This window comes from Perognathus longimembris, chromosome 9 (genome assembly GCF_023159225.1).
Source record: "Perognathus longimembris pacificus isolate PPM17 chromosome 9, ASM2315922v1, whole genome shotgun sequence".
Taxonomy (NCBI): domain Eukaryota; kingdom Metazoa; phylum Chordata; class Mammalia; order Rodentia; family Heteromyidae; genus Perognathus; species Perognathus longimembris.
Genome location: NC_063169.1, coordinates 12,730,906 through 12,758,230, shown reverse-complemented (window position 1 = coordinate 12,758,230; position 27,325 = coordinate 12,730,906). Strand labels below are relative to the sequence as shown.

Here is a 27,325-nt window from a genome sequence, read left to right as displayed (position 1 = left end):
ACTTCATCTCAAATACTTAAAAAAAAAAGATTTTTCTCCTAAGTAAAATGGCCCCCAAGAGCTCAATGATACTTTCTTTCTCAAAGGGTTTCCTTTTACTTTTTTTTTTTTAAAGGGGGGAGTAAAAATGGACGCTGTAAAAATGCGGGGAGGGACAGGTTGCTGAGTCTGCCTTCTGAGCTGTGAGGGCCGAGGGGGGGGGGACCCCCGGTGTGCCAGGCTGACTCTCGCCACCCGGCCTGGGCCCCCCACTCCCACCCTGGGGGGGGGGGGGGGACACAGCACAAAGAATACAAGAGACGGAACGAACTCAAGGCTTCTTTCTTGGGGTTGGGTGGGTGTTGCCGTGTGCAAATGTAGGAAGCCACTCCCCACCGACATAATAAGGTGCCTGCCTGCGGATACCATGCGTGTGCTCCAAAGTGACACTCGGTCCCGGGGGGGGGGGGGGGGGGGGTGCCCGCGCGTGCGCACGCGCGCAGCCTCGAGCCCCTCCCCTTCCGCCCCCCCACCCCCCACTCCCCCAGCCCGGGCCGGTCACTTCTCCACTTTCTTGGCCTTCTTGAGGATGTCGCACTTTTTGCGGTTGGGGCGGCGGCAGCGCTCGTCGATGCTGGGGATGCACTCGTAGTGCCACACCTCCTCCATCTTCTCCACGGGGTAGACGGCCTCCACGTAGTGGCGGATGAGCCTGAGCCGCGTGGGGTCCAGCTGCTTCTTGTTGCAGGCTCCGGAGTGGTTGTACTGCAGCCGCAGGTTCTCGGCCGTGAAGAGTTCGGGGAAGAGGCGGACCAGGAGGCGCGCGGCGAAGTTGCCCACGGAGAGGCTCTGCTGCACGATCTCGCGCACCTCCTTGTCGGTGAGCAGGTAGGGGGAAGGCACGGGGAAGTCGGGCGAGGGCACCACCAGCTCGTCCAGGGGGATCTTGCAGAAGTCTTTGCTGCTCCTCTCGGGGGGCAGCGGGGGCCCCTCGAACTCCTCGCGGAACTTCTCGGGCTTGACCGGGTAGTCGGCGGTGGCGGCGGCGGCGGCGGCGGCGGCGGCGGCCTCGGCGCCCGCGGGCACGTGCACCTTGCGCTGCTGCTGGTAGGAGCGGCGCTGCTCCGTGTCGCGCCGGCGGCAGCGCTCGTCCAGCTTGCCCACGAACTCCAGCGTCCACACGCGGTCGTTCTTGGCGCGCGGGTAGAGCAGCTGCACGTAGTGGCGGATGAGGCGGATGCGCGCGGGGTCCAGCTGCTTCTTGCCCAGCGAGCCGCTGCAGTTGTACTGCTTGCGCAGGTTCTCGTGCGTGAAGAGCTCGGGGAAGAGGTGCACCAGCAGGCGCGAGGCGAAGTTGCCGATGGACAGGCTGCTCTCGTAGATGCCGCGCAGCTGCTCCTTGCTCAGCAGGCAGTCGGCCCCCGGCACCTCGAAGTCCGGCTGCGGGATGTCCAGCTTGTCGAAGTCGATGGGCACCAGCCAGATCTTCTTGGAGCGCCGGCCGGGCCGCTCGCCCTCGAAGCTGTCCTCCACCTTGACCACCGAGATGTCGGGCAGGCCGAAGGCGTCGTAGGCGTCGTCGCGGGCCGCGTCGCCCTCGCTGCCCGCCTCGGGCCCCAGCCCCTCGAGCTCGTCGTTGAGGCGCTGCGCGCACTGCTGGCGCCAGGCCTCCTCGTCCTGCATGTCCGGGAAGTAGATCTCCGTGTAGTTGCGGATGATCTGCAGGCGCTGCGGGTCCAGCTCCTGCTTGCCGCCCTCGCCGTAGCAGCTGAACTGCTCGCCCAGCCGCCGGTGGTCGAAGAGCTCCGGGAAGAGCCGGTGCAGGAGGAACACGGCGAACTCGCCGGGCGACGACACCTCGTCCAGGAACTCCGTGAGGTCCTGCGCGTCCACCACGTGGTCCGAGGCGATGGTGCTGCTGCGGTCCAGGGACAGCGCCTCCTCCTGGTCCTTGCCGTCCAGGAAGTGGCCGCCGTCCCCGGGCTCCACGTCGAAGAAGCCGGGCACCGGGCCGCCGCCGCCGCCGCCGCCGGGCTTGCTGTCCTCCATCTCCCGCTGGGCCCAGAAGCGGCTGAAGAAGTCGTTGAGCTGCGGCAGGCACTCGGCCTGCCACACGGCCGTGTCCTTCACCGACGGGTAGTACACCTCCACGTAGTTGCGGATGAGCTGCAGGTGCAGCGACTCCAGCTTGCGCTTGCTGGCGAAGCCGCAGGCGCTGCAGCCCCGGGAGAAGTCCACGTCGCTGAAGAGCTCGGGGAAGAGCTGCACCAGCAGGCGGCAGGCCAGGTCGCCCCCCGACAGGCTCTGGTCCACGATCTGCTTGAGCTCGGCGGCCGTGAGCTGGTACTCGGGCGGCGGCTGGAACTTGGCCACCAGCTCGGCGGCGGGGCTCACCTGCTTCTTGATGCGGCTCACCTCCAGGGAGAGCAGGTCCACCTTGCTGTGCAGCTGCGACATGTTGGACGTGAGCGTGTTGAGCATGTAGAACATCTTCTGGATGAGGAAGTAGATGTTGGGCTCGCCGTCCGCCGCCGCCCCGGGCCCCCCGCCGCCCCCGCCGCCCGGGTCCCGCCTGGGGGCCTCGCTCAGCAGCCGCAGCGGGGACGGGCTGCTGCCCGCGGTGGCCTTCTCCAGGAGCTCGTAGGTGCCGAGCAGCTCGGCCGCGGGCGGGTTCTTCTTCTCCATGATCTTGTGCGAGATGCCGTAGAGGGGCTTCTTGTAGGACGGGGCGGTGGCATCGCTGCCGGGCTCCTCCTCGCCGCCGCCACCGGGCCAGGCCGAGGCGCCGCCCCGGCTCCGGGCCGCCGGCTCCCCGTTGCCCTGGCAGGGCGAGCCGCTCTCGCGCGTCTGCATGCCCGCCAGGAGAGCCTGCAAAACAGGGTTTGCCTGCGTTAGGCCGCTGCGCCCACTTCCTGCGCGACACCCTGGGGTCCCCCGGCCAGGGCTCCCCTCCCCCCCCCAAACACCCAGGACCGGATCACTAACTGCACATATGCACCCAGGAGGGCACGCCCTCCTCCAGGTCACCAGCGCTGGGCTTCCTGCCCACCACCCTACAGGAGGCCGGGCACAGACGCCGCCGAGAAGTACTCGCCCAGCGGCGGGAGGGAGGCCACGGGCACACACAGGGCCCCAGAAGGCAACAGAGGGTCGGTTCAGCTTGGTGCCTCGGCAGAGATTTCTCCATAGTGCACTGGGTCTGCCACCAACTCTGCTGCCCGGACTCATTCTTACCTCAAGTCAGAAACGGGCTGGCCCAGATCGCCACACCTGGGGCCACTGTGATGTTCTGTAAGTGACAGGCCCTCCTCCTTGCTGAGCCAACAGCCTTCCTTAGCCAAAAATGCCCTGCATTCTCCAGACGCCTCTCACCAAGGTTCTGGGGGAGAATAAAGCTCTACCTTCTCAACGCCCTAGGATGACGCATCCAGAAATCCATTCTTGGAGGCTCAGGCTACCCTCCAAAGACTTGAGTGCGGGAAGCCGGGCTCCATCAGCCTCCGGGAACCAGCGCTCTCACTGCTTTCCTCAGCGGTTTTCGCCTGTTGGCACTCAGCAGTGTGTGTGTGCACATGCACGCACATGCACAAGTACCACTATTGGGGCTTGGACTCGAGGCCTCCAGCTCTCTCTTAGCTTTATTGTTCAAGGTTAGGGTTTTACCCCTTGACCAGCACCTCCACTTGTGGGTTTTGGCAAGCTAACTGGAGGTAAGTCTTGCATTTGACTGTCTGGGCTGGCTTCAAATACTGATCCTTATATCTCAGCTTCCTAAGTAGCTAACTGGATGGTTTAAGAGAGGGAGGGGAGGGGAGGGGAGGAAAGGGAAGAGAAGGAAGAAAAGAAGGAAGGTAGGTACTCCCCACCTGATTTATGTATCTAGAACCTCTCTGTACATCACCTTTATAATAATTTTCAAAAATTGTAAATAAAAAAATAAACATAATTCATAAGAAAACTGATAATAGATTTTAGCAAAAGTAGAAACTCTACTCTGAAAGGTTATTTGAAGATTGGTAGGATGGTAGACATCTATAATTCCCATACTTGGGAGAATGAAACAGAAAGATTCAGTCTGACGCCAGACTGGGCTACACAGAGAGTTCAAGGCCAGCCTGACTACATAATGAGACACTGCTACCAAAAGCTTAGCCAAGCACTGGTAGCTCATGCCTGTAATCCTAGCTACTCAAGAGGCTGAGATCTGAGGATTGCAGTTCAAAGCCACCCTGGGAAGAAAAGTCCCTGTGAGACTTTTATCTCCAATAAACCACTCAAAAACTGGAAGTGGCATTGTGGTTCAAGTGGTAGAGTACTAACCTTGGGCACAAAGAGGCTCAGCAACATTGCCCAGGCTAAGAGTTCAAGGTCCACAACCAACAACAATAATTTAAAAAAGACAGCCTAGGACTAAGGATGGAAGCTCAGAGCACTTGTCTAGCATGCTGGGAACATCCGAACAACAACAACAAAAAGACACTTTAAAAATGACAAACCTGGGCTGGGAATATGGCCTAGTGGCAAGAATGCTTGCCTCATATACATGAAGCCCTGGGTTCGATTCCCCAGCACCACATATATAGAAAACGGCCAGAAGTGGCGCTGTGGCTCAGGTGGCAGAGTACTAGCCTTGAGCAAAAAGAAGACAGGGACAGTGCTCAGGCCTTGAATCCAAGCCCAGTCCTGGCCAAATAAAAAAAAAAAAAAGACAAACCTAGCTAAGTGCCTGTAATGCTAACCACTCAGTAGGCTGAGCTCTCATTCCAAGAATGGTTCAAGGCTGGGCACTGGCGGCTCATGCCTATAATCCTAGCTACTCAGGAAGCTGAGATCGGAGGATCTTGGTTCAAAGCCAGCCCAGGCAGAAAAGTCCCCATGAGATTCTTATTTCCAATTAACCACCAGAAAACTGGAAGTGGTAGTGTGACTCAAAGCAATAGAATGCTAGTCTTGAGGAAAAAAGCTCAGGGACAGTACTCCAGCTCTGAGTTCAAGCCCCACAATGACCAACAACAACAACAAAAGAATGGTTCAAAGCCAGCCTGGGCAGGAATGTCCAAGAGACTCTTATCTCCAATTAACTACTAAAAAACCAGAAGTGAGGTGTGGTAGAGCACTAGCCTTGAGCAGAAAAGCTAAGGGACAGCACCCAGGCATTGAATTTAATGTCTAGTACTGACACAAAAGATAAAGGTGGGCTGGGGAGGGAGAGGGAGGATATAAGCACATAAAAACATGCACAGTAGGAGTATCATGCAAATTAAAACCACAGCACCCTCACCAGGATGAGTGTAACCAAAAAGACGGACAGTACCCATGCTGAAGAAACAGGACTCGCACTCCCTGATGGAGGCAATGCAAACCGGGGAGAACACTTCGGGATACACTTCTGCAACATTTCTTTAAAAGTATACATGGATCATTCTGTGTCTCAGATTTTATTTGCCAAGAAAAACAGAAGAGTGTGCACACAAGTGTTCATGAGGGCCACATTTGCAAATAGCTCCAAATTGTCAAGAAAACGAGCTTTGATCAACACACACGTGCACGCACACACACACACAGTTATTAGATTTGTGCAATAGCATAGTACTCAGCAATAAAAAAAAAATGAGTCATAGGTGATAGGTTGCAAAATAATTCTCCTGAAAGAATCACGGGAGGATCACAAAAACCAAGGCCGGTGCTGCGGCTTGGAGGTAGAGCACTTTCCTAGCATGTGCAAGCCACGGGTTTGAGTCCCAGCATGCTCCTTGTGAAGAAGCCATGCTACAGGATATGTATATAAAATTCTAGATTATGTAAATGTAGCTGTAGTACAAAAAGCGCAGTTAGAATTTCCGGGGGGAGAGGGGAGGGCAGGAGGATTGGAGGGGCAAAGAGAAACGAGAGCTCTAGTAGTTCATCTATAATGATAATTGGTACACATGTCAAAATGCATCGCGTGTACTTTAAATTGTACTAGTCGTTGTATTTCAGTTATACCCTAATAAACCTGTTTTTGACAAGTTAAATTTGACACAGAAACCATACTGGAATACATTTTGGTAGGGTTTATTAAGCAGTCGGGATAATTAACGAGCACTGGCAGCATCAAGCAGCATCGGGGGAGCTTGGAGACTTGAAGCTCAAAGCCTTCACTTCCACTGATATGCGTGTGCCTCAGGTAAACAGAGACAGGACCGGAACAAGAACCAAGTGCAGCCTGGGATGCTCCTCTACACCTGAGCGTGTGCGCTCGCTCGCTCTCTCTCTCTCTCTCTCTCACCCCCTTTCTCTTTCTCTCTCTCTCTATCTCTCTCTGTTTCTCTCTCTTTCATACACACACACACACACACACACACACACACACACACGTAAGTATAGGGAGAAGTTAGGAAAGAACTGGCTGAACCCTGACAACTGTACTCCCTGTACTTCCACGGAAGCAGGAAAGGCAACTAGCAATCCCTTCAGCAGCTGTCATTAATACAAACAGTCGGGGGGGAGGGGGATATGAGGGTAACAAGGTAACAAACAGTACAAGAAATGTATCCAATGCCTAACGTATGAAACTGTAACCTCTCTGTACATCAGTTTGATAATAAAAACTTAAAAAAAATACAAACAGTCCATTTCCACCAAGCATGTTAGGAGCATCGCTGTCAACAGAAACCCGGACTCTACTGCTTGAACAAAAGCTGGAACGACAGTAGAGGGCAACGTTGCCCACTCCCAGAAACCTGCACTACACAAGCCAGAGAGCAGCTTCCTCACACACACACCGCCCCCCCCCCCCCCCCCCCCCCGTCCTGTCAGCTCGGTGCTCCATTCATCCCACAGACGCTGCCAAGGTGCCGATGGGCTGGCTGCACTTGCCAACGATAAGATCTCGGCTCAGCTGTCTAGGAGTATCAAGAAATCTTTAAATCTGGGCCACTTGGCACCAGGTATCTGCTTGACACTGTTCCCAATTCTCCGAGGCTCCTCTTCCAGCCATATGGGAACTCTGCGGCGCAGCTTGGCTCTGCAGTGCCAGCGGCCAGCTTAGATCTTGATGGAGCACCTGTAGACTCATGAGGGAATGCCCCGATTCCCCAGCTGGAAAATGGGGCAGAAGGAAGAGAGGCTGATGCTGTGATCTAGTCAGGGGCCAGCAGATCATCGAGGAAGGATCCAGGCGTCCTGGCCCAGCCGTGCATGTGCTAGGGTCTGGACCATCACAGAGATGTTCTGAGGACCGGACATCTCTACCAGGCCTCCAGCACCAAGAGCTGTCACTGAATTCAGTTCAAGGAGTGACTACACGGTGCCCACACAGTCAGCACAGGGGAACACCAAGAAAGCAGCATGCCTTTGGGAAGCAGAGAGTGGAGAGTTAATGTGGCATCAAGGGCAGGCCGTGGGCAGCCACAACAAGGGGCTGCCGCCACCTTCTGCCGAGAAGCATGGCAAGAATTCTTCACTTCGGGGCTGGGGATATGGCCTAGTGGCAAGAGCGCTTGCCTCGTATACATGAAGTCCTCGGTTCGATTCCCCAACACCACATATACAGAAAATGGCCAGAAGTGGCGCTGTGGCTCAAGTGGCAGAGTGCTAGCCTTGAGCAAAAAGAAGCCAGGAACAGTGCTCAGGCCCTGAGTCCAAGGCCCAGGACTGGCCAAAAAAACAACAACAAAAAAAGAATTCTTCACTTCAACACAGTTGTCCACTTTCAACCCAATCCTCCTATGAGTGACCAGAGCTACCGAGCAATACATGTGGAAGAGCTATCTACCCCTAGCACCAGGAAAGATGATTCCCAGTACCCAGACACTGAGCGAGGCCCTGGGCACACAGGAAGGAGACAGGAATGAGTTTCTCCTCTCGTAGCCCTTCTTTCTGGCTACCCTGCTGCCGCCAAGGGCCAGTGGAGAGGATGAAGAATGTGCTAAGGAGCCCCCAAAAGCAAGAACTAGGGGAGACAGCAACTGCAACAACTACAACGAAGGGCAAAGAGGAAGACCAGAAGAGACAACAAAATGGTAGCGCATGAGGCCCCTGACAAACTTTCCAGCAGCCCTGGGGGTCACCTGCACAGTTAATGAAGTGCACCTGGTCCAGAATGGACCAGGCTTGGAGCGTCAACCTAGCCGAGCTTTCTCACCAGGGGAAGGCCCAGCGCCGCTCCATTCCTCATAGTCCCCTGGCCTGTCCCACAGGTGCTCAGGTAGATCTGCACTGCAGGAGTGACACCGCCTGTCTGTTCTCCACCCTGTGATGTAGAATGAAAACAAACCAAACACCGGGCGCTGGAGGCTCACACCTGTAATCCTAGCTACTCAGGAGGCTGAGATCTGAGGATCACGGTTCAAAGCCAGCCCGGGAAGGAAAGCCTATGAGATTCTTATCTTCAATTAACCTCCAGAAAACCAGAAGTGCCGGGTGCTGTGGCTCAAGTGGTAGAGTGCTCGCCTTGAACTGAAGAGTTCAGGGACAGCGCCCAGGCCCAGAGTTCAAGCCCTCTGACCAGCATGCATGCATACATACATACATACACACACATACATAAAAACCCAGCCTCTCTGCCTGGCATATAGCTCTGAATATCAAGATCACTCCTGTAACAAAACACGATTATTACCAATAAAAACTCGGGTTCCTCACCTCCCACATCTGCTGTGCTTGCTGACTCCGCAGCCCTCTTTGGTGAAAGTGCCAAGGTGAGTCTTTAATTTACCTTTTTTTTTTTTTTTTGGCCAGTCCTGGGGCTTGAACTCAGGGCCTGGACACTGTCCTTGAACTCTTTTTGCTCAAGGCTAGCACTCTACCACATAAGCCATAGCACCACTTCCAGCCTTTTCTGTGTATATGGTACCGAGGAATCGAACCTAGGGCTTCGTGCATGCTAGGCAAGCACACTAGCACTAGGCCAAACTCCTGGCCCCTTAATTTACTTTTTATACTAGCTTACATTAGTTATAAAGAAGGCCAAGGGAGTCTTTAGAGTCCTTAGTTTGACTTTTCCAGAGAGGGTTTATTTTTCTCGCAGTAAATCATAAACACCTCAGCACTGATTGAAGTTTGTATGCGGCACCTCTTTAGTGTTGGGTTTACCACCGAGTCCTCCCCACCCCCATTCTGCCCTCTCTTCCTGAAACAGAAGACACGGAGCATGAGGACATGTGGCAGCCTCCCTCTAAACTCCACAGCAGTCTAGCTCTGGTGGATGTGGAGAAGGCGGCTGAAGGCTGGACATGGGCATGGGAGTCCAAGGGGCTTCTGGGAAGGCTGATGCGGAGGGGCCCCGTGCCAGACTCTTCCTATGGGCTATGAGCTATGGCTAGCCTGCGAGGCGAGCAGGGTGATCCCTCACCAGGGTCTGCTCGGCAACTTTTGATATTTGCCACACTTCCCCCAAGTGTGAATGAATGAGTGAATGAGTGAATCAGAGGTGGCAGAGCATAAAGCCAGTCTTCCCTCCTGACTCCTCATACCAGGAGTCAGGCTGTCCCACTTACATGCCTGAGAGAAGACACTAACTCCTTCCTTACTGGCTTGTTACATGGATTAAACAAAGTAAATGAAATCGGGAGCAGGGTGCTACTTGTGGACTAGGGGCTAGAAACTGCCTTTGTTTTCTGTCTTCTGAGGTGTTGGGGATTGAGGCCAGGATCGAGTGCCACCCTCAACCCTGATACAGCTAACACGAGATCTTCTGTTATTTGATGACAACTCTTTCCAGGCTCCAGGTCCCACCTGATTCAGTACAGCAGGAAAGTGCTAAGAAGGCAGCATATTCCCTGCTATCACACATAGTAGGTGCAGAGAACAAGCCAGCCAGCAGAGTGGCTCATGCCAGAACCCCCGCACTGAGAAATCTGACACAGAAAGACCATGAGTTCAAAGTCTAGGTATAGTGTGAACTCTGTCTCAAAAGAACAGCAGCAAAGAAAACTCAGGGAGAAAGGACAAAAGACTATTCCTTCATCTGAATGAAGACTAGGACTATATGGGAAAATAGATACATACTATAATTTCATAATATCGATGAGCTGTTTACAACTTCATAGGGCTGGGAGAGTACTGACTTACTGACACAATGACTTACGTGAACTTTAGAAAAGAAAATACTGCCTTAAGTTCACATGAAAACGTTCTACAAGTAGTGCAAAGAATTTCAAAAAGCTTATACTCTTTTTTTTGTTTGCTTGTTTGTTTGTTTGCCAGTCCTGGGCTTTGGACTCAGGGCCTGAGCACTGTCCCTGGCTTCTTTTTGCTCAAGGCTAGCGCTCTGCCACTTGAGCCACAGCACCATTTCTGGCCTTTTCTATCTATGTGGTGCTGAGGAATCGAACCCAGGGCTTCATGGATACAAGGCAAGCACTCTTGTCACTAGGCCATATTCCCAGCCCCTTATATTATTTTTATAGAACAGGAAGGAGGGTAGGGACATATCAACCTTACCTCACATACACCAAGAAACATTTAACAAAATGATAAAACATTCAAATAGTCAGGTGCTGATAATTCACACCTGTAGTCATAGCTACCCAAGAGGCTAAGATCTCAAGGCAGGAAAGTCCATAATACTCTTGCCTCCAATTAGCCACTAAAAAGCTGGTAGTGGAGCTGTGGCTCAACTGGCAGAGCGCGGGTCTTGTTTTTGCTTTTTGCCAGTCCTGGGGCTTGAACTCAGGGCCTGAACACTGTCCCTGGCTTCTTTTTGCTCAAGGCTAGCACTCTGCCACTTGAGCTACAGCGCCACTTCTGGCCTTTTCTATATATGTGGTGTGAGGAATTGAACCCAGGGCTTCATGTATACGAGGCAAGCACTTTACCACTAGGCCATATTCCCAGCCAGAGTGCTAGTCTTGAGCAAAAGAGCTCAGGGATAATACCCAGGCCCTGGAGTTTAACCCATAGAATGAGCACAAAACATAAAACAAAGAATCCGTATCCAAATTCAGGACTCAGCATACATTTTTCTATTCCCCAGTCTAAAGCAGTTGGAGTAGACTGAATGCTGTCTGCATCCAATCCACTGAAAAGCAAACACGTGGAGCTGCATATGCAGCTCAGACAATCACATTAGAAATACTCAACGGCATTTTTGCACCTTCTTCTCCAAACATTGCAGAGCCTGGTGCCCAAAGCTCCAGGTTACTACCTCTCCTCTTCCCAAACATCCCCAGCCTTCCAGTGACACCCAAGCAACTGCTCAACCATCAATGCCCTGGACATCTAGCCTAGTGCGAGCTCTGTTCTGAATGGTTATCTGCTACTGAAGGATTCAGCTACACCATAAACCATAGCAACTTTCTCTTTTCCTTTCTGCAAAAGAAGAAACTTCCTTCATCATCCCACTGTGACAACAAAAACGTACTGAAAGAATAGTCAGGCCAGATACCGGTGGCTCAATCCTGTAAGCCTAGCTACTCTGGAGGCTGAGATCTGAGGATCACAGTTTGAAACCAACCAGGCAGGAAAGTCCATGAAACTCAAATCTCAAATTAACCAGCAAAAAGCTTGTGGCTCAAATGGTAGAGCACTTGTCTTGAGGGGGAAAAAAAAAATCTCAGGGATAGTGCCAGGGCCCTGAGTTCAAGCCTCAGGACTGGCAAAATAAATAAATAAAATAAAAATCTACTTTAAGGTCAGCCCTGGGAGCTCTCCACGCAGATGCCCCCCACTTGGTTAAGTCTCCACCCAGTTACCTGGGTAACCAGCATACCTGGAGGCAGTTACCTCCCCCTTCCTGGAGGTCACATGGGAATCCACCTGGCCACACCCTCCTGCCCCTGCCCTACACAAGGCAGGGCCGGGTGGGGGTCGCCCCTTCTCTCATGCCAAGCACCACCTCAGCCAGCAGTTCAGTAATAAACTTTTCTCTCCTGCCTGAAACCTTGTAGCGATCTCCTTTATCGGCTACCTACTCTTAAAACCTAACATCTGCCATCTAGACAGGGCGGCCGAGGTGAGCGACCTTCAATGAAAGCCTTCTTCAGCCCCAGGAATTGGCAGTTGTGAAGATGCCTTATTAGTTGAGAGACAGCCTTGGATCAGAGTAGGTCAGAGCCCAAAGCAAGAGCGAAGGGGCTGGGTTCTCACCTCGGGTATGAGCCGCCGCCTCTTCACGCTGGGCACCGAGTCTGAGTGACCATCACTGCCCAGTTGCCGTCTCTTGCTGACGTCGTGGAGGGCGATGAAGACACTGTCCAGAGGGTTTTTCTCAGAAATCCTGGAGTTCAGCGAGCAGTCCAGCACGGCATCTTCAGCTTCTGTCTCCACCTTCACAATGTTATTTTTTAAAACTGTGACAGAAGAAATATTGCTGAGCAGGAGAGACAGGGCCACTGGGAAAACACAGGGTTCCCTGAGCAACCAGGGCTGCCCTTGTCACAATAACCCTGTGCTTTCCAACAACGTGATCTTTATCTTATGACACTAGTGCCATGGAATAAAATCTCATCCCACGTTCAGAAGTTCAGGATGGCTTTTGTGGAAAGAAGCAAAAAGGGAAATAACTAAATATGTCCTAGCTACTCAGAAAGCTGAAATCTGGAGGATCACTGTTCCAAGCCAACTAGGCAAAAAACCCCACGATGCTCCATCTCTAAGATATCCAGCAAAAAGCGGGATGAACAAGAAGTGTGGCTCACCTCGCAAAGTCAAGTGTGAGGCCCTGAGCTTGAACTCCAGCGCCATCACACCCACACAAAAGAAACTCTGAAAAAATACATATGATGCTTTTAACAACAACAACATCAAAGAAAAACTACAACTACAAAATTACAACTTTGAGAAAAAATAAACAAACGATGCTAACTCGAGGAAAGCAAAGGAAGGAATGACACTGTCCAAAAAGAACTGTATTCACTACCTAATGTATGAAATGGTCACTCCTGTGTACATAACCTTAATAATAAGAACAAAATTCCATTCTTTTTAGGAAAGCTACTTCTAATAGGCATGCGGTATGGGTAGAGCAGATGAAAACAAGGAATGGGAGAAGACTTTTTGTTTTTTTGCTGGTTCTGGGGCTTGAACTCTGGGCCAAGTCACTGTCCTTGGGCTCTTTTTGCTCAAGGCTAGTCCTCTACCACTTGAGTCACACTTCCCGTTTTTTCTGTGATTAATTGTAGATAAGTCTCCTGGACTTTCCAGCCTGGGCTAGCTTTGAACCATGATCCTCAGATCCCAGCCAGCTGAGTAGCTAGAAGCCACCGGCGCCCAGCGGGGGGAGGAAACTTTTCATTGCATAACTGAAATATTTGGGGCTGTGTGACTGTGACTTATTCAAACATATTAAAAACATACTTTACCTTCGTCTACATCTTCACTGAAGTCAGTTGAGTTCATCTTCTGTTCCACTATGAAAAGATAAAGACAAGGTTTTTGGTTATTGCTGGGATTATTCAGTGTTCTCACGGATACCCTCGGCCCAGCCCAGCACTGAGTAAAGGTCACCGCGCAGTGTGGGGGAGGGGCAGGCCCCCGGAGCCTTCCACAGACCCAGGACCCAACGTGGGCCTCCCTTTCCCGGTCTTCAGGGGGAGAGTGCTCACGACTCCGAGTGTGGCCAGCCCAAGTGGGTGTGCTGGGAGTGGCAAACACACCACATTCACACCTGGCCTAGTCAACGTGGGGCAGGGCAGCTCCATGAGGACTGCTCCAGATTAATCTCACAGGAAATGTATAGAATGTGGGACTTTATTTAAATTACTTTATTAAAACTTTTTTAAAATTAACTCCACCTCACCATTAAATGTAGCGATTAGAAAGTTTTAAATGTGGCCAAGGTGTGGTGCTCACACCTATAATCCCAGCTGCTCGGGAGCCTGAGATCTGGCAGTTTGAGGCCAACCTGGGCCAAATGTTTTTGGGACCCCAGCTCAACAGAGCAAGTCTAGGTGTGGTGATATATACACTTGTCACCCAAGCTATGGCAGGATGCAGAAACGAACAGAAGGTGACAGCCCAGGCTGACCCTACCTCAAAAACAGAGGGTGGGAAAGCATGGCCCAAATGCTAGACTGCCTGCCTAGTACTCAGGAGGCCCTCAATTCAAACGCTAGTACCATGTTTTGTTTTGGGAAAGAAAGAACAGAGGGAGGGAGGGAGGGAGGGAGGGAGGGAGGGAGGAAGGAAGGGAGGGAGGGAGGGAGGAAGGGAGGGAGGAAGGGAGGGAGGGAGGGAGGAAGGAAGGGAAGGAGGGAGGGAAGAAGGAACTAAGCCTTTGGGGTTCCCCAGATTCCATGATCATATCTAGCAGTAGTATAAGGCACAATCAGATACAAGCATTCAGCCTGAGAGAGAATGTATCCTGCAGCCTTCAACCTGGATGCGGGTACTTGTGGCTCCTGATTCAGGTGACTGCAAACACGGTTCTTTTTTTGTTTGTTGGTTTGTTTTTTGTTTTCGCCAGTCCTGGGCCTGGGCCTGAGCACTGGCCCTGGCTTCTCTTTGCTCAAGGCTAGCACTCTACCACTTGGGCCACTGCACCACTTCTGGCCTTTTCTATATATATGGTGCTAAGGAATCAACCCCAAGGCTTCATGTATGAGAGGCAAGCACTCTTGCCACTAGGCCATCTTCCCAGCCCGCAAACACGGTTCTTGTGTTAAGGAACACAAAGGCGAGTGGCTCACACCTGTAACCCAAGCTGCTGAGGCTTGAGGATTGAGGTTGAAGACAGCCGAGAGACTCTCATATCCAATTCACCAAAAAAAAAAAAAAAAAGAGAGAGAGAGAGAAAGGAGCAGGGAGCATGCTGGCACTCCCTTTTCCATAGCCATATCACTGATAGCACTTGGCACATCACAGAGCAGTGTGGAGTGGTGTGTGTTCAACATACGTCCCGTGTTTTAGACGGGGAAGAGTGGAGGAGGCCAAGGAGATGGTGTTAGGCGACACATACACACAATAGCAACGCCTGCACCGTGCTCACGGACAGACGGAAACGCCCTTCTCAGAGCCTCACCGGAGCCCGCTGACAGGAGTCCTTTCAACTCTGCGTGCTTCCAGAGGACCAACAGAGAAAGTAAGGACTGAGCTAAAAATAGTTCTCAGCTGGGTGGCTCACACCTGTAATCTGAGCTACTCAGGAGGCTGAGATTTTAGGATTGTGGTTTGAAGTCAGCCCTGGCAAAAAAGTCTGTTGGACTCTTTTTTTAACCTCCAAGAAGCATCAAAAAGCTGAAGTGGGAGCTGTGGCCCTAGTGGTAGAGTGCTAGCCTTGAGCAAAAAAGCTCAGGGACAGTACCCAGGCCCTGAGTTCAAGCACCACGATGGACACAAACAATAAAAAAAATTAAGATTAAAAAAATTCTCACTCAGAAGCAGGTGCAGTGGCTCAAGCCTGTAATCCTACTTATTAGAGAGGCAGAGATCAGGGGATCGTGATTTAAGGCTAGACTGGGCATAAAAATTCTCAACAGTCCATCTCAATTAACAATGGCTGGGCATGGTGGCACTTGCTTGTCATCTCAGCTATTTGGAGAAACACAAACAGAAGTCCAGGCTAGCCTGGGCATAACATGAGACCCTATCTCAATGCAAAAGAAGGGGTGGAGTGGCTCAAGTGGCAGAGTACCTGCGTGGCAAGCATAAGGTCCTGAGTTCAAACCCTAGGACTGTCAAAATAGTCATTATTGCCACTGAGGAAACTATCTCCTACCTACACAGACACAAGGTGACAGGGAAGGGACTCAGCTTCAAAGATCCACACACTGTTTTGCACAGGTGACGCCGAGTGCCTCTGTCTGCTGGATTTGGACAGACTTTGCATCCCAGCTGGCTGTCCCGAAGCAGACGGTTGACAATGCCCGGCAGAAACTCAGACCTGCTTCCCAGGGCCTCCGGGGCCTCTCAGGGACACCTGGGCCTGCTTAGCTTGCCAGCAGCCCTCAGGCGCTGCCACACAGTCACATCGCTTCTTCCCTCCCTGCGAGATGCGGAACTGAGGCGGAGAGCCAGCTGTCAGGAGGAACTTCATGCGCATTACATTTTTGAGAGAAAAACCAGAGGCCCATGCCTAAAATCCTAGCTTTTCAGGAGGCTGAGAGCTGAGGATCACAGTACAGTCAGTCAAGTAGGAATGTCTTCAGACTCTTCTCTCCACTTAACCATCAAAAAAGCCAATATGGAGGAGCTAAGACTCAAGTGACAGAGTGCCAGACTTGAGGGAAAATGCCAAGCCAGAGCAAGAGACCCTGAGTTCAAGCTTCAGTACCAACACACACACACTCTCTCTCTCTCTCTCTCTCTCTCTCTCTCTCTCTCTCTCTCTCTCTCTCTCTCTCTCTCTCTCTCTCTCTCTCTCTCTCTCTCTCAAATCCCACCATGATGGGGCAGGGAATATGGCCTAGTGGTAGAGTGCTTGCCTTGTATACATGAAGCCCTGGGTTCGATTTCTCAGTACCAGAAGTGGCGCTGTGGCTCAAGTGGTAGAGTGCTAGCCCTGGGCAAAAAGAAGTCAGGGACAGTGCCCAGGCCCTGAGTTCAAGCCCCAGGACTGGCAAGGAAAAAAACAAATCCCACAATGATGGGCTTCCACTCACTGCAACATGTGATACCCAGGCAGTAGCCAGCTAGCCCTGAGCACAAAAGGAAAGAACCCAGGCCTCGAGTTAAAGCCCCAGGACTGGCACAAAACCAACAAAAAGCCCTGAGGGAGTTTTAGAGCAGTTTTACAGCTGTGGATGGAGGCTCAGGAAGGTAAAGAACATGTGCTGTGTGGTGTGATTGAGAGGCAGCTGTGGGGCCAAAGGGGCAGGGCTCAGCAGACACTGAGAGGATGAGGACACAGGAAGTCCCAGGGCTGAGATGAGAGGGAGCCCGGGAAGCACTGCAGGAGGAGAAGGTGGGGAAACAACAACAACAGGAGACAAAAGCAGCAGGAAAGAAAAGGCATCAGAACCCCAAGGTTACTGGCAAGTATTCTGGGGTTTGTATAACAGTTCCAATTCACAGCTAGTCCCTAATGCCTGGAAATTTCTCTTCTTTTCTTGGTGTGGGGATTGAACTGAGGGCCTGGGTGCTGTCCTTGAGCTCTTTTGCTCAAGGTTAGCATTGTACCACTTTGAGTCACAGTTCTACTTCAGGCTTTATGTTTGGTTTGTGTTCTTGTATTGGTGGGGGGAGGGGGTCATGGGGCTGGAACACATGGCCTTGGGCATTGTCCCTGAGCTCTTTTTGCTCAAAGCTAGCACTCTACCACTATGAGCCAGGGTACCACTTCCAGTGTTCTGGTGGTTAATTGGAGATAAGAGTCTCACAGATTTCCTAGCCCCACCTGGCTTTGAACTGTGATCTTCAGATCTCAGCCTCCAGAGTAGCTAAGATTACTGGCCTTAGCCACCAGCCTCAGGCTTTGGAATTTTGTTTTCTGAATGCAAACATTTTTGGAACTCTATCACAGACCTAGGGGATCTTTTTCCGCTTCAAGGGAGAAAGAATGTTAACCAAAGCTAATTTTGGGGAGAATCCACCTAGTATATAATTATGCCAATGACAATCAAGGCATAACTTAAATCTTCCTCAGCATGTTTGTGTCCTAAGGACTTCTGACAAACTATCTCCTCACACACTTGGAACTTGTGGTCCTGAGGCACCACAAAGAGCAAAGGCTAGAGGACAGAGAACCTGGCCAGGAGGCTCCCACTTGGCTATTAGTCTTAAATGGAGCTGGGGTAGAAACTCAGGCAGAACCCTTATGCCAACAGTGTTGATGGGAATGCACACTAGTGCAACCACTATGGAAGGCAGTCTGGAGATTCCTCAAAATGTGGTACATATATACAACGTAATTTTACTTATCTATCAGAAAGAATAACGTCATTTGCAGGGAAACGGATGGACGTAGAAAAAATTACATAAAGTGAAGTCAGTCTCAGAGAGACAAATGACGCATGTTTTCTCTTGTATGTAGAATTTAGATATGAAGTACAAGCATACGTAATATATAGGTTTTCATGCTTATATACACACATAGACGGACTAAAGGAGGGTATGTTTAGGGAAAGAATCCTATGGTTTAACTCTTCTGAACAACTGTTTAACAAAATGGATACCAGTAGAAACATGTTGGGGGGCACACGAACAGAGGGAGGAAGGGGGAGTAAATGTAATTGCTCAATTCAATGTAGACTATGTCAAAGTGAGCTATATAACTTGAGGATAAGGATGGGATGGGGAAAGAAGAATGATGGAAGAGTGACATTAACCAAGATGCATTGTACCTATAACCTGACTTCTGGAATTGCAACCCCCTCGTACAACTACTTAATAATAATATAAATACATAGAAGACACTTGGGCCAGCTTGCGAGGGTGGGAGCCACAGTGTGGGAAGCCCATTAGCCATTACTAATTACTGACAGACCCAATGCAACTTGGATTATGCAGACCTTTAATCACTCCTGGTTTTTTCCATTATACAAAGCTAGAAGTCAACTTCTACATGTTTTCTCGACAGACCTCTGAAAGAGTTGAGCATCAAATTATGTGTAAAGATTCAAATTCAATTGTTCATTACAGGGCTACCCCATCAATAATAACATACTTCAAAGTTCACTGGGGATATCTCAACTATGTAATTTTTTTAACTGCCATAAAGCAACTGGAAGGAAAAATGCCAAAATGTTCATTGCTTCCAATTAGAGGCATTATGGATATTTCTTTCTATAGAGTTTCCTCTATTCCCAAACATTCTATGATGATCATGCAAGTCTTGCTTGTGTGCCTGTACTAAGGCTTGAACTTAAGGCCCTGAGCTCTCACTTGCCTTTTTCCCTCAATGCTGGCCCTGTACCACTTGAGCCACACCTCCACTTCTGGCTTTTTGCAGGTTAGTTGGAGGTAAGAGTCTCATGCCTCAGATCTCAAGTCTCCTGAGTACTAGGATTACAAGCACGTGCCACCAGGGAGGGCTTCTTTTCACTTTTAAACACTTATAGTATTATGCTGGGTAATAACTATAGATGGCTCTGGACATTCACACACAAACTAATGGACAACCCCTTAGGGGAGGAACCCAAAGATGTCACTCCCCCAAACATCTAAAATACTACTTATCAAAACAAACTCCAAGCCAGGTGGCAGTAGCTCACATCTGGTAATCCTAGCTACTCAGGAAGCTGAGATTTGAGGATCGAGGTTTGAAGCCAGCCAGAGCAGGAAAGTCCATAAGACTCTTATCTCCAATAAACTACCAAAAAGCTAGACATGGAGCTGTAGTTGAAATGATAGAGGGCTATCCTTGTGCACAAGAGCTCAAAGACAGCACCCAATCCCTGAGTTCAAGTCCCAGGGCCAGCACAAAATGAAAATATTATTATTAATAACAATAGTAAAAAATATTGATGCTGGGGGGCTGAGTGTAGAAGATTGGCACTGCACATGCTTATCATGAATGACACCTGGTCTAATCCCCAGCACTAAGAAAATAAAATACAGGTAGCCAGTAGCTCACACCTGTTACCCCAGCTACCAGCACATGCACAAAACCTATCCCATTAGGAGGCATGCCCCAGGGGCCAGGAGTGCACAACGAAGAAGAGGCCAGGCTGCGACAGAACCTTTTCCTGGGTTGCAAAAAAAGGAAGGAGTCTGGAAGGGCAGCTGAGAAGTGAGTAAGCATGGAATCACACAGGGACCAGACTCTGGGAAATGTTCCTTAGGAAGAGGGGTGGGAAATGAAACCCTCCTGTGAGCAGGGGCAGACGGTGTGGAGATTTCTGGCAAAGCCCTTGGCCCACAGGATCCCTGTCCCGTCTGTAACTGACGCCTTGGTTCTCTAGAACTGCCCACAGGCCACACCAAGTTCCCTCTGAAAAGCCAGCCACTCTCCAGAGAAGCCACACTGCCTTTGTGACAGCTCGGGAGGCTCATCAGAGCTGCCAGAGTCACACAGGACACCCTGCACACCCAGAAACGGGAAGTACTTGGGCTTCCTGAAACTTCAAGGTTCAATCCCAGCCAGCTGACTCAGGATTCTGTCCAGTGGAATCAGAAACAGCGGCCTGCCCGGCTGGGACTCCAAAGGGGCCCAAAGTGCAGGTCAGAGAAGTTGCCCCAGCATTCCCGACCTGAGGCCTCATGGGGTAGCTGCCCCTCACCCTAGCCCCCATTTCCAGATGGGGACCAGATTCCTTCAAGAACGCGGGTCTCCAAGTAGAAAGGAGACTGGAGTCCAAACAATGGGGACCCACAACAGATGAAACATGTGCTCAGATCATTTTAACGATGAAACGCCCCACACCTGTAATCCTAGGTTAAGGTTTGAAGCTAGCCTGGGCAGAAAAGTCTGTGAGACTCTATGTCCAATTAACCAGCAAAAAGCCGGAAATGGAGAGGTGGCTCAGGTGGCCCAATGCCAGCTTTGTATAGAAAAAGCAAAGGACAGCACCCAGGCCCTGAGTTCAAGTCCCCAAATGGTACCCCTTGTACCCCCCCAAAAGGCCTTGACAGACTCTAAGACCAAAACCTTACTTCAACTCCTTTACCACTACCCACGTGACGTGACTGAATTTCTCCACACCTCTACTGCAGGTCATACTGATTGGTTTAATGTTTTAAAATTAAATATATAGGGCTGGGAATGGGGCTCAGTGGTAGAGTGCTTGCCTGGCAATGCATGCAGCCGCAGGTTCGATTCCTCAGTACCACATAAACAGAAAAAGCCACAAGTGGTACTGTGACTCAGGTGGTAGAGTGCTATAGCTTTGAGCAAAAGAAGCTCAGGGACAGTGCCCAGGCCCTGAGTTTAAGCTCCAGGACTGGCAAAAAAAAAGAAAGAAAGAAAAAAGAAATGCTGGCTTTTAACCTAGTCAGTTGCAAAGGGCTTCTAGCTCTGTTAGAGCATCTAATGGCTGCCATGCTAGCTACCCAGCCCAGCCCTGTGACGGAGCTGACCACATCTGCCTCATCCGGGATTTTGTGAAAAGTGTAAAGAAAATGCCTGGAATAGGCCACTCATGTGACTTATTATAACATTTGAAGGGAACAAAAAAAACCCAATTTTAAAGTGGATTTTAATGACATAACTTTTAAAGAATTGCAAAATTAAATAAAATGGCTTAAAGGTTTACAAAAGTTTATTAACTTCTGTTCAAGTGAAAGGAACAAGCTGGGGGGGAGGGGAGAAGAGGGAGGGAGATGAACTGCATTCCCTCCCTGAGGACAAGAAGAATGTTCCCATGCCACGGGTTCTGGAGGGGCAGCGTGGGGCTCCCGGGTCAGCTGGGAGCCTCGGGATCTCAGAGCCCCGTCCTCAGGGGTGGCATCCTGCCCAGGGGACTTGCAGGACATGTTTGCAATTTGTTTTTTTATTTTTAGACACATCTGCAAATGCTGCTTGAAAAATACCAGTCCTCATGAAAGCCAGACAGTTCTCCCGAGCTTTCCTGAAGCCTCTCCTGTTCAGCCAGGGCCGTCACCTCCCCGCAGCCCGCGGGCAGCGAAGCACAGCCACGACGCTGCTGCCCACCCGGTCTGGTGTCCAACCAACTCGGTCGGTGATGTCTGGACCTGACTAACGCCACACTTCCCTCAGCTAACAGGCTCCCCTTGCAGACCTGAGCACCTCCTCATACCTGGCCTCCAGAAGGAGGAGAGCAGAGAGCACCTTCCTGCATGCACCCGGAACTGGGGAACTTGAATGTTCTTCAGAGGTACAGGCCGGGTTGCCTCTGTACTACTCACAACTTCATCTTGTGACCCCATGAGCTAATTAGTTCTGGGCACAGTCTGGTATCACTCGTGCCTTAGCACCAGGCTTGCCTGGGTAACTCACTTTGCTAGATCCATGCACAAGCTACCAGTCCTTTGCTTACGTGTGCTTCGTAAGCCCGTGCTGGTGGCTTAACCCTGTAATCCTAGCTACTCAGGAGGCTGAGATCTGAGGGTTGTGGTTCAAAGCCAGCCCAAGCAGGCCACAAGGCCCTAATCTCCAATTAACCGCTAGAAAACTTGAAGTGGGGGCTGGGGATATGGCCTAGTGGCAAGAGTGCTTGCCTCGTATGCATGAAGCCCTCGGTTCGATTCCCCAGCACCACATATACAGAAAATGGCCAGAAGTGGCGCTGCGGCTCAAGTGGCAGAGTGCTAGCCTTGAGCAAAAAGAAGCCAGGGACAGTGCTCAGGCCCTGAGTCCAAGGCCCAGGACTGGCAAAAAAAAAAAAAAAAAAAAAGAAAAGAAAAGAAAACTTGAAGTGGAGCTGTGGCTCAAAGTGGTAGAGCGTTAATCTTGAGTGAAAGAGCTCAGCTCAGGGACAGTGCTCAGGCCGAGTTCAAGCCCCATGACTGCCAAAAAAAAAAGGTGGGGAGGGCCTGGGAATGTGGCTTAGTGGTAGAGTGCTTGCCTGGCATGCACGAAGCCCTGGGTTCAATTCCTCAGCACCATGTAAACAGAAAAGGCCAGAAGTAGCGCTGTGGCTCAAGAGGTAGAGTTGCTAGCCTTAAGCAAAATGAAGCCAGGGACAGTACCCAGGCCAAGCCCCAGCAAAGCAATTCATATTAGCTAGGCATTGAAAAAGTATGACCTGTAATTGTAGCTACTCAGAAAGCTGATACAAATATGTCAGTTTGATGCCAGCTGGGGCTGGAAAAGTCTGTGAGATTCTAATCTCCAATTAACCAGCAAAAAGTTGGGAATTGAGGTGTGGCTAAAGTAGTAAAGTATTCCCCTCCTGAGAAGAAAGCCATTTAGTTTGAGGCCCTGAATTCAAGCCCCAGCACAAAGACACTAAGATGACTAACTTTAAATACAAGTTGCCAGTTAAAATATAAATGGAGGGAGAAAACTTTTGTTCTAAAGCAACTGTTTGTGAAAGGTGGTTTTTAGACAAAATTCAGACTAACATGGCAGGCAGCAATTACCACTCAGGGCCAATATAGCCCGTGTTGTTGAGCACGTTGGAGACTGGAGACGGGAGGCTGGGATGCTAGCCTCGCTGCGTGGCCTGAGTGGCTGACGTGATGAAGCCTGGACTGAAATCGGGACCCTGGGAAACTGGAGCTTGGGGAAGGGAAAGAAATTGAGAACAAGTTGATGCGCCTCCCACAGCACAGAAATACTCATTTTTGGTATGCGTGTTTTCACTCTTCTTTTCGTGCCAGGTGTGATGGTTCATCAATCCAGCTCTTGGAAGGCTGAGGCAGGAGGATAGAGTGGGGCCAGTCTGGGAGCCTGTCTCAAAAAAGAATTTCTGGGGCTGGGGATATAGCCTAGTGGTAGAGTGCTTGCCTCGTATGCATGAGGCCCTGGGTTCGATTCCTCAGCACCACATATACAGAAAATGGCCAGAAGTGGCGCTGTGGCTCAAGTGGCAGAGTGCTAGCCTTGAGCAAAAAGAAGCCAGGGACAGTGCTCAGGCCCTGAGTTCACGGCCTAGGACTGGCCAAAAAAAAAAAAAAAAGAAAAAAGAATTTCCTTTTTTTCAATGTGGATGCTGGGGCTTGAACTCAGGGTCTGGGCACTGCTCAAGGCTAGTGCTCCACCGCTTGAGCCAAAGCTCTGTCTCAAAATTCTGTCAGTAAGTAAATAAAAGTAAAGGCAAGGGCTGGTGTTTGCACTTGAGATCCTAGCTACCCCGAAGGCTGAGATCTGCGAATCACTGTTCAAAGCCAGCCCGTGATCCTCATCTCCAACAAATCATCAAAACACTGGAAGTAGAGCATGGCTCAAGCCGTAGAGCTCTAGCCTTGAGCACAAAAGTTCAGAAACAGCACCCAGGCTCTGAGGTCAAGCCCCAGGACCAGCATTAAATAAATAAGTCAATTCTACTTAGTTCAAGCTACCACAAAAAAAAGAAATCCTGAAAATCTTTGTTTATGTACAGCTCTATAAAAGTTGAACTGTAAATACAGCTGAATGGGGTAAAGTTCCACCATCCCAGAGAAATTCTACAAACAATTACCCAAAATAAGCTACCCAATAATGAGTACAATATGATTAGGGTAGCAACCACAACCTATGATGTCATCAAAAGTAAGGGCCACAGAAAGCTTCTATATACCAACCTCATATCACCAACATCAAATTATTTTCACTGGTTAGTTACCAACTTTCCTGAATTTCTACACTGTATCAAGGATTTAAGTTCTTTCTCATCGTGGTGCCAATACAAAAAGCATGTTGATTCTTCCCTCTGGCTCCCAGGAATTTCTAGACAGCTCTACAAAGTGCCAACTGGGACATACCTGCACAGTATTAACTTCTCTAATCAAATGCCTGAGAGTGGCATCCAGTATTAGTTATCCTGCCATGCCTTATGTAATAATAAGAGGTGCTTGGTTGCCAAGAAGAGCCCCCAAAGCTGAGTGTGGTGTTGCATGCCTATAATCCCAGCCCTGAAAGGGGGGCTGAGGAAGGAGGGTGGGGGGAGGCTGAAGCAAGAAGATGACAGGCTAGCCTGGTTTACAGACTGAGACCTTGTTTCAAAGAAAAAGAAATGGAATGCTGGTCAACTTGTGGGCTGGGTCCAAACTGGCTTCTCATCTTGTGTAGGTGAAGAAAAAGCAGGGGAGGGGGGGGGGAAGAAAGACAACTTCTTAAATATTTCTTTAATAAGGAAATGATTCGTCAAAGCCCGTGTTGGGTGACAGGCTTTATATCACAGATTGGGGTGGGGGGTGGGGGGTGGGGGGTGGGGAGAAGCAGGCAGTCCTGGGGCTTGAACTCAGGGCCTGGGTCTGTCCCTGGGCTTCTTTTGCTCAAGGCTAGTAGCACTCTTCCACTTGAGCCACCATGGCCACTTCCGGCTTTTTCTGAGCGGTTCATTGGAGATAAGAGTCTCTGGGACTTTGCAGCTGGAGCAGGCTTTGAACTGCGAGGGCCAGTTACACAACTAATCCTTTAGGAGAAGGAGCTAGCGCCTCAGATCCCATCCTTCTTTTGCAATCCTAGAGTCTCTCTCTCTATATTTAGCAGGCATTCACTACAGTGAGCACCTAATAAGTTATCAAGCTTGAAAATGTCAAAGTCTGAAGGCAGCGGAGCACTGGTGACTGAGCTTTTTCGGTTCAAGGCTAGCACCCTCCCACTCCCAGCTTTTTCGGGGTAGTTTATTGTCTGTAATGCCAGCAGGCTGGCATCTGAGGATCGCAGGTTCAAAGCCAGCCCGGGCAGGAAAGTCTGAGACTCTTAGCTCCAATTATCCACCAGAAGACACAAGTGGAGCGGTGGCTCAAGTGGTAAGAGTGCTGGCCTTGAGCTGACGAGGTCAGGGGCAGCGCCCAGGCCCAGAGTTCAAGCCCCACGACCGCCAAAAAAAAAGAAAGAAAGAAAAAGAAATCCCACAACTGTTACCACCAAAGGAAAAGCCAAGTCTTGTCCAAACGCGAGTGTCGATCCGGGGAAGCTAACGGGGTCCCGGGAGCGGACAGAAAGCAAGCCTGGGACGGAGGAGCGCGGCCCCGGGTCCGCCCAGTCCCGCGCTCGGGCTCACCCCCATCCCTCCGCCGCCGGCAGCTCCGACCTCCACCCCGGCTGCCGGGTCACTGTAAGCACGGGTGGTAGAGTCCCCCCCAAAGTTTCCTTAGGAAAGTGCAACTTTGACAATAAAATGATTATTTGTTTTTAAAGTGCATCTGCCCCGAAACCGCTTCGCCTGGCGCCACTCCCGGCGCGCTGGCCGGCCGGGCGCTCGCACGGTTCCCCTCGGAGGGGCCATCACCGCGGACACCGGACCTCTCCGCGGTGTTAGATGCACCGGAGCCGCGCCGGAGCCCGCACGCCGGATCTGCGTGGACATCGTGGGGGAAGCGCGGTCGCGGGGGACGGCGAGCGCCCGGCGCCCCGGCGCCCCGGCCGGCCGGGAAGGCCTCGCGCCAGGCCGGGCGCGCACCCGACGCGCCGGGCCCGCCTCCAGCTCCCCGGCAGCGGGAACCACGCCGCGCCGTGGGTCGGCCGGGAGGGCGCCGCGCCCCCTGGCGGCGGGGTCCGTCCCCTCCGCTCCCGGCCGCCGCCGCCGCCGCCGCCGCCGCTCTGCCTCGCTCCATTTGCAGACACCGGGGGCAGCGTCCCTCCGAGCGGCGGCTCCCCGGCCCCCCGCTCCGCGCTCGGCGGCGCCCGGAGTCCCCGCCCCCTGCCCCGGCTCTGACACCCCCTTCCACACGCGGCGCCGTCCCTCCCCGCCGCAGCCCGGCCGAGCTCGGGCACCCCGGAGCCGCCGCGGGCTCCACACAGTCCTCCGGCGGCCCCGGCCGCTCCATCGCGGCCGCCCGGCGGGGGTGCGAGGCCGGCGCGCGGCGCGAGTGGGGCGGGCGGCGGCGGCGGCGCGGAGCGATCCACTGCGCGTCCCCCCCTCCGGCGCGGCGCGCGTGCTCCCCGGAACGCCATGGAGCCGCGGCGTTCCGAGCGGGCACAAAGGGGCGCGCGGCACAATGGGCGCGGCGAGTCCGTGGGCGCCGCGCTCGGGCGCGCGAGCCCCGCATCGGGGTGGCCGCTGCTCTCGCGGGCGGGCGGGCGGGCGGGCGGGCTGCGGCGGCCCCCCCGCGTCCCTCCCCTGCGCCCGCCCCCACCCCGGCGTGGATGGCGCGGCCGCCCTCCCGTCCCTGCGCCCGCCGCCGCCGCCGCCGCGCGGCCCGCCCGGCCCGCCCGCCACTTACCTGGAACACGAGTTCTGTACTTTTGCGGAGCGGGTCGGCGCCGAGTTGGGGCGCCACGTGCGGGCGGGGTGGGGGCGCGGGTCCGGGAGTGGGGGGCCACGCGCGCCGGGGACCTGGCCGGGGCGGCCCGCGGAGTTGCTGGGGGCGGCGGGCGGGCGGCGTGTATTTTCCCCTCTCTTTGTGTGTGTCCGTGCGCTGCGCTCTCGCGTGACGTGACGGGACTCCGTGTGTCATTTCCGCACAAGGACACAGGAGCCCCCGCGGCAGTGGAATCGCAACCCCTCCGCCCCCACCGCGCCGCCCCTCCCCCTCAGCGGGGCACACGCGGGACGGCGGCGGCGCTCGGGCGGGATCGGCGCGGCGGGGCGCCGGGGCCGCGCTCCGGGGAGCCGCTCGCCGCCCGGCTCCGCTCCGCTCCACGTGGGCCCGCGCGGCGCGGCGCGGCGGGGCGGGGGAGCGCCCACGGGGCGCCCGGCCCGCGCTGGCGAACAATGTGTCCGGCACGCCGCCGCCGAGCGCGGCGCCCCGCGTCCCGCCCTGGAAGCCTGCGGCCCCGGGACCCCGGCCCGGAGCGCCGCGCTCGCCGCTCCTCCCCGCTGTGGGTCGGCGCCCGCGCGGGGCGCCCGGCCGCCCGGCTCCTCCTGCTTTCTTTTTGACATCTTGGCCGCGGCCCCCGGGCCCCCACGGCGGATCTTTCCGCGCCGGGCCCGGCACAAAGGCGTCGGGGCGCAGCGGCCCCGCGGAGCGGGCAGGGAGCCCGGCGGGACGCTGGAGA

General features: G+C 52.6%; 1 protein-coding gene across 1 annotated transcript; it reads right to left on the bottom strand.

Moving 5' to 3' along the window:
- Nucleotides 1-517: 517 nt before the first annotated feature.
- Nucleotides 518-26,850, bottom strand: Bend3 (BEN domain containing 3). Its single transcript, XM_048354595.1, has 4 exons — nt 26,551-26,850; nt 13,263-13,310; nt 12,049-12,251; nt 518-2,847 (listed from the first exon to the last, which is right to left on the bottom strand). The coding sequence occupies exons 2-4, from the start codon at nt 13,297-13,299 to the stop codon at nt 538-540; spliced, it is 2,550 nt and encodes an 849-aa protein (XP_048210552.1). The 5' UTR covers nt 13,300-13,310; nt 26,551-26,850; the 3' UTR covers nt 518-537.
- Between the last annotated feature and the right edge of the window lie 475 nt (nt 26,851-27,325).

What these genes read in the sequence shown, in the direction of transcription:
- Bend3 (XM_048354595.1), bottom strand. Translation starts at nt 13,299, where the DNA reads ATGAACTCAACTGACTTCAGTGAAGATGTAGACGAAG. An exon ending in CAGTGAAGATGTAGACGAAG is followed by an intron (nt 12,252 to 13,262) that starts GTAAAGTATGTT and finishes CTTCTGTCACAG; the next exon opens with TTTTAAAAAATAACATTGTG. An exon ending in GGCGGCGGCTCATACCCGAG is followed by an intron (nt 2,848 to 12,048) that starts GTGAGAACCCAG and finishes CCTGTTTTGCAG; the next exon opens with GCTCTCCTGGCGGGCATGCA.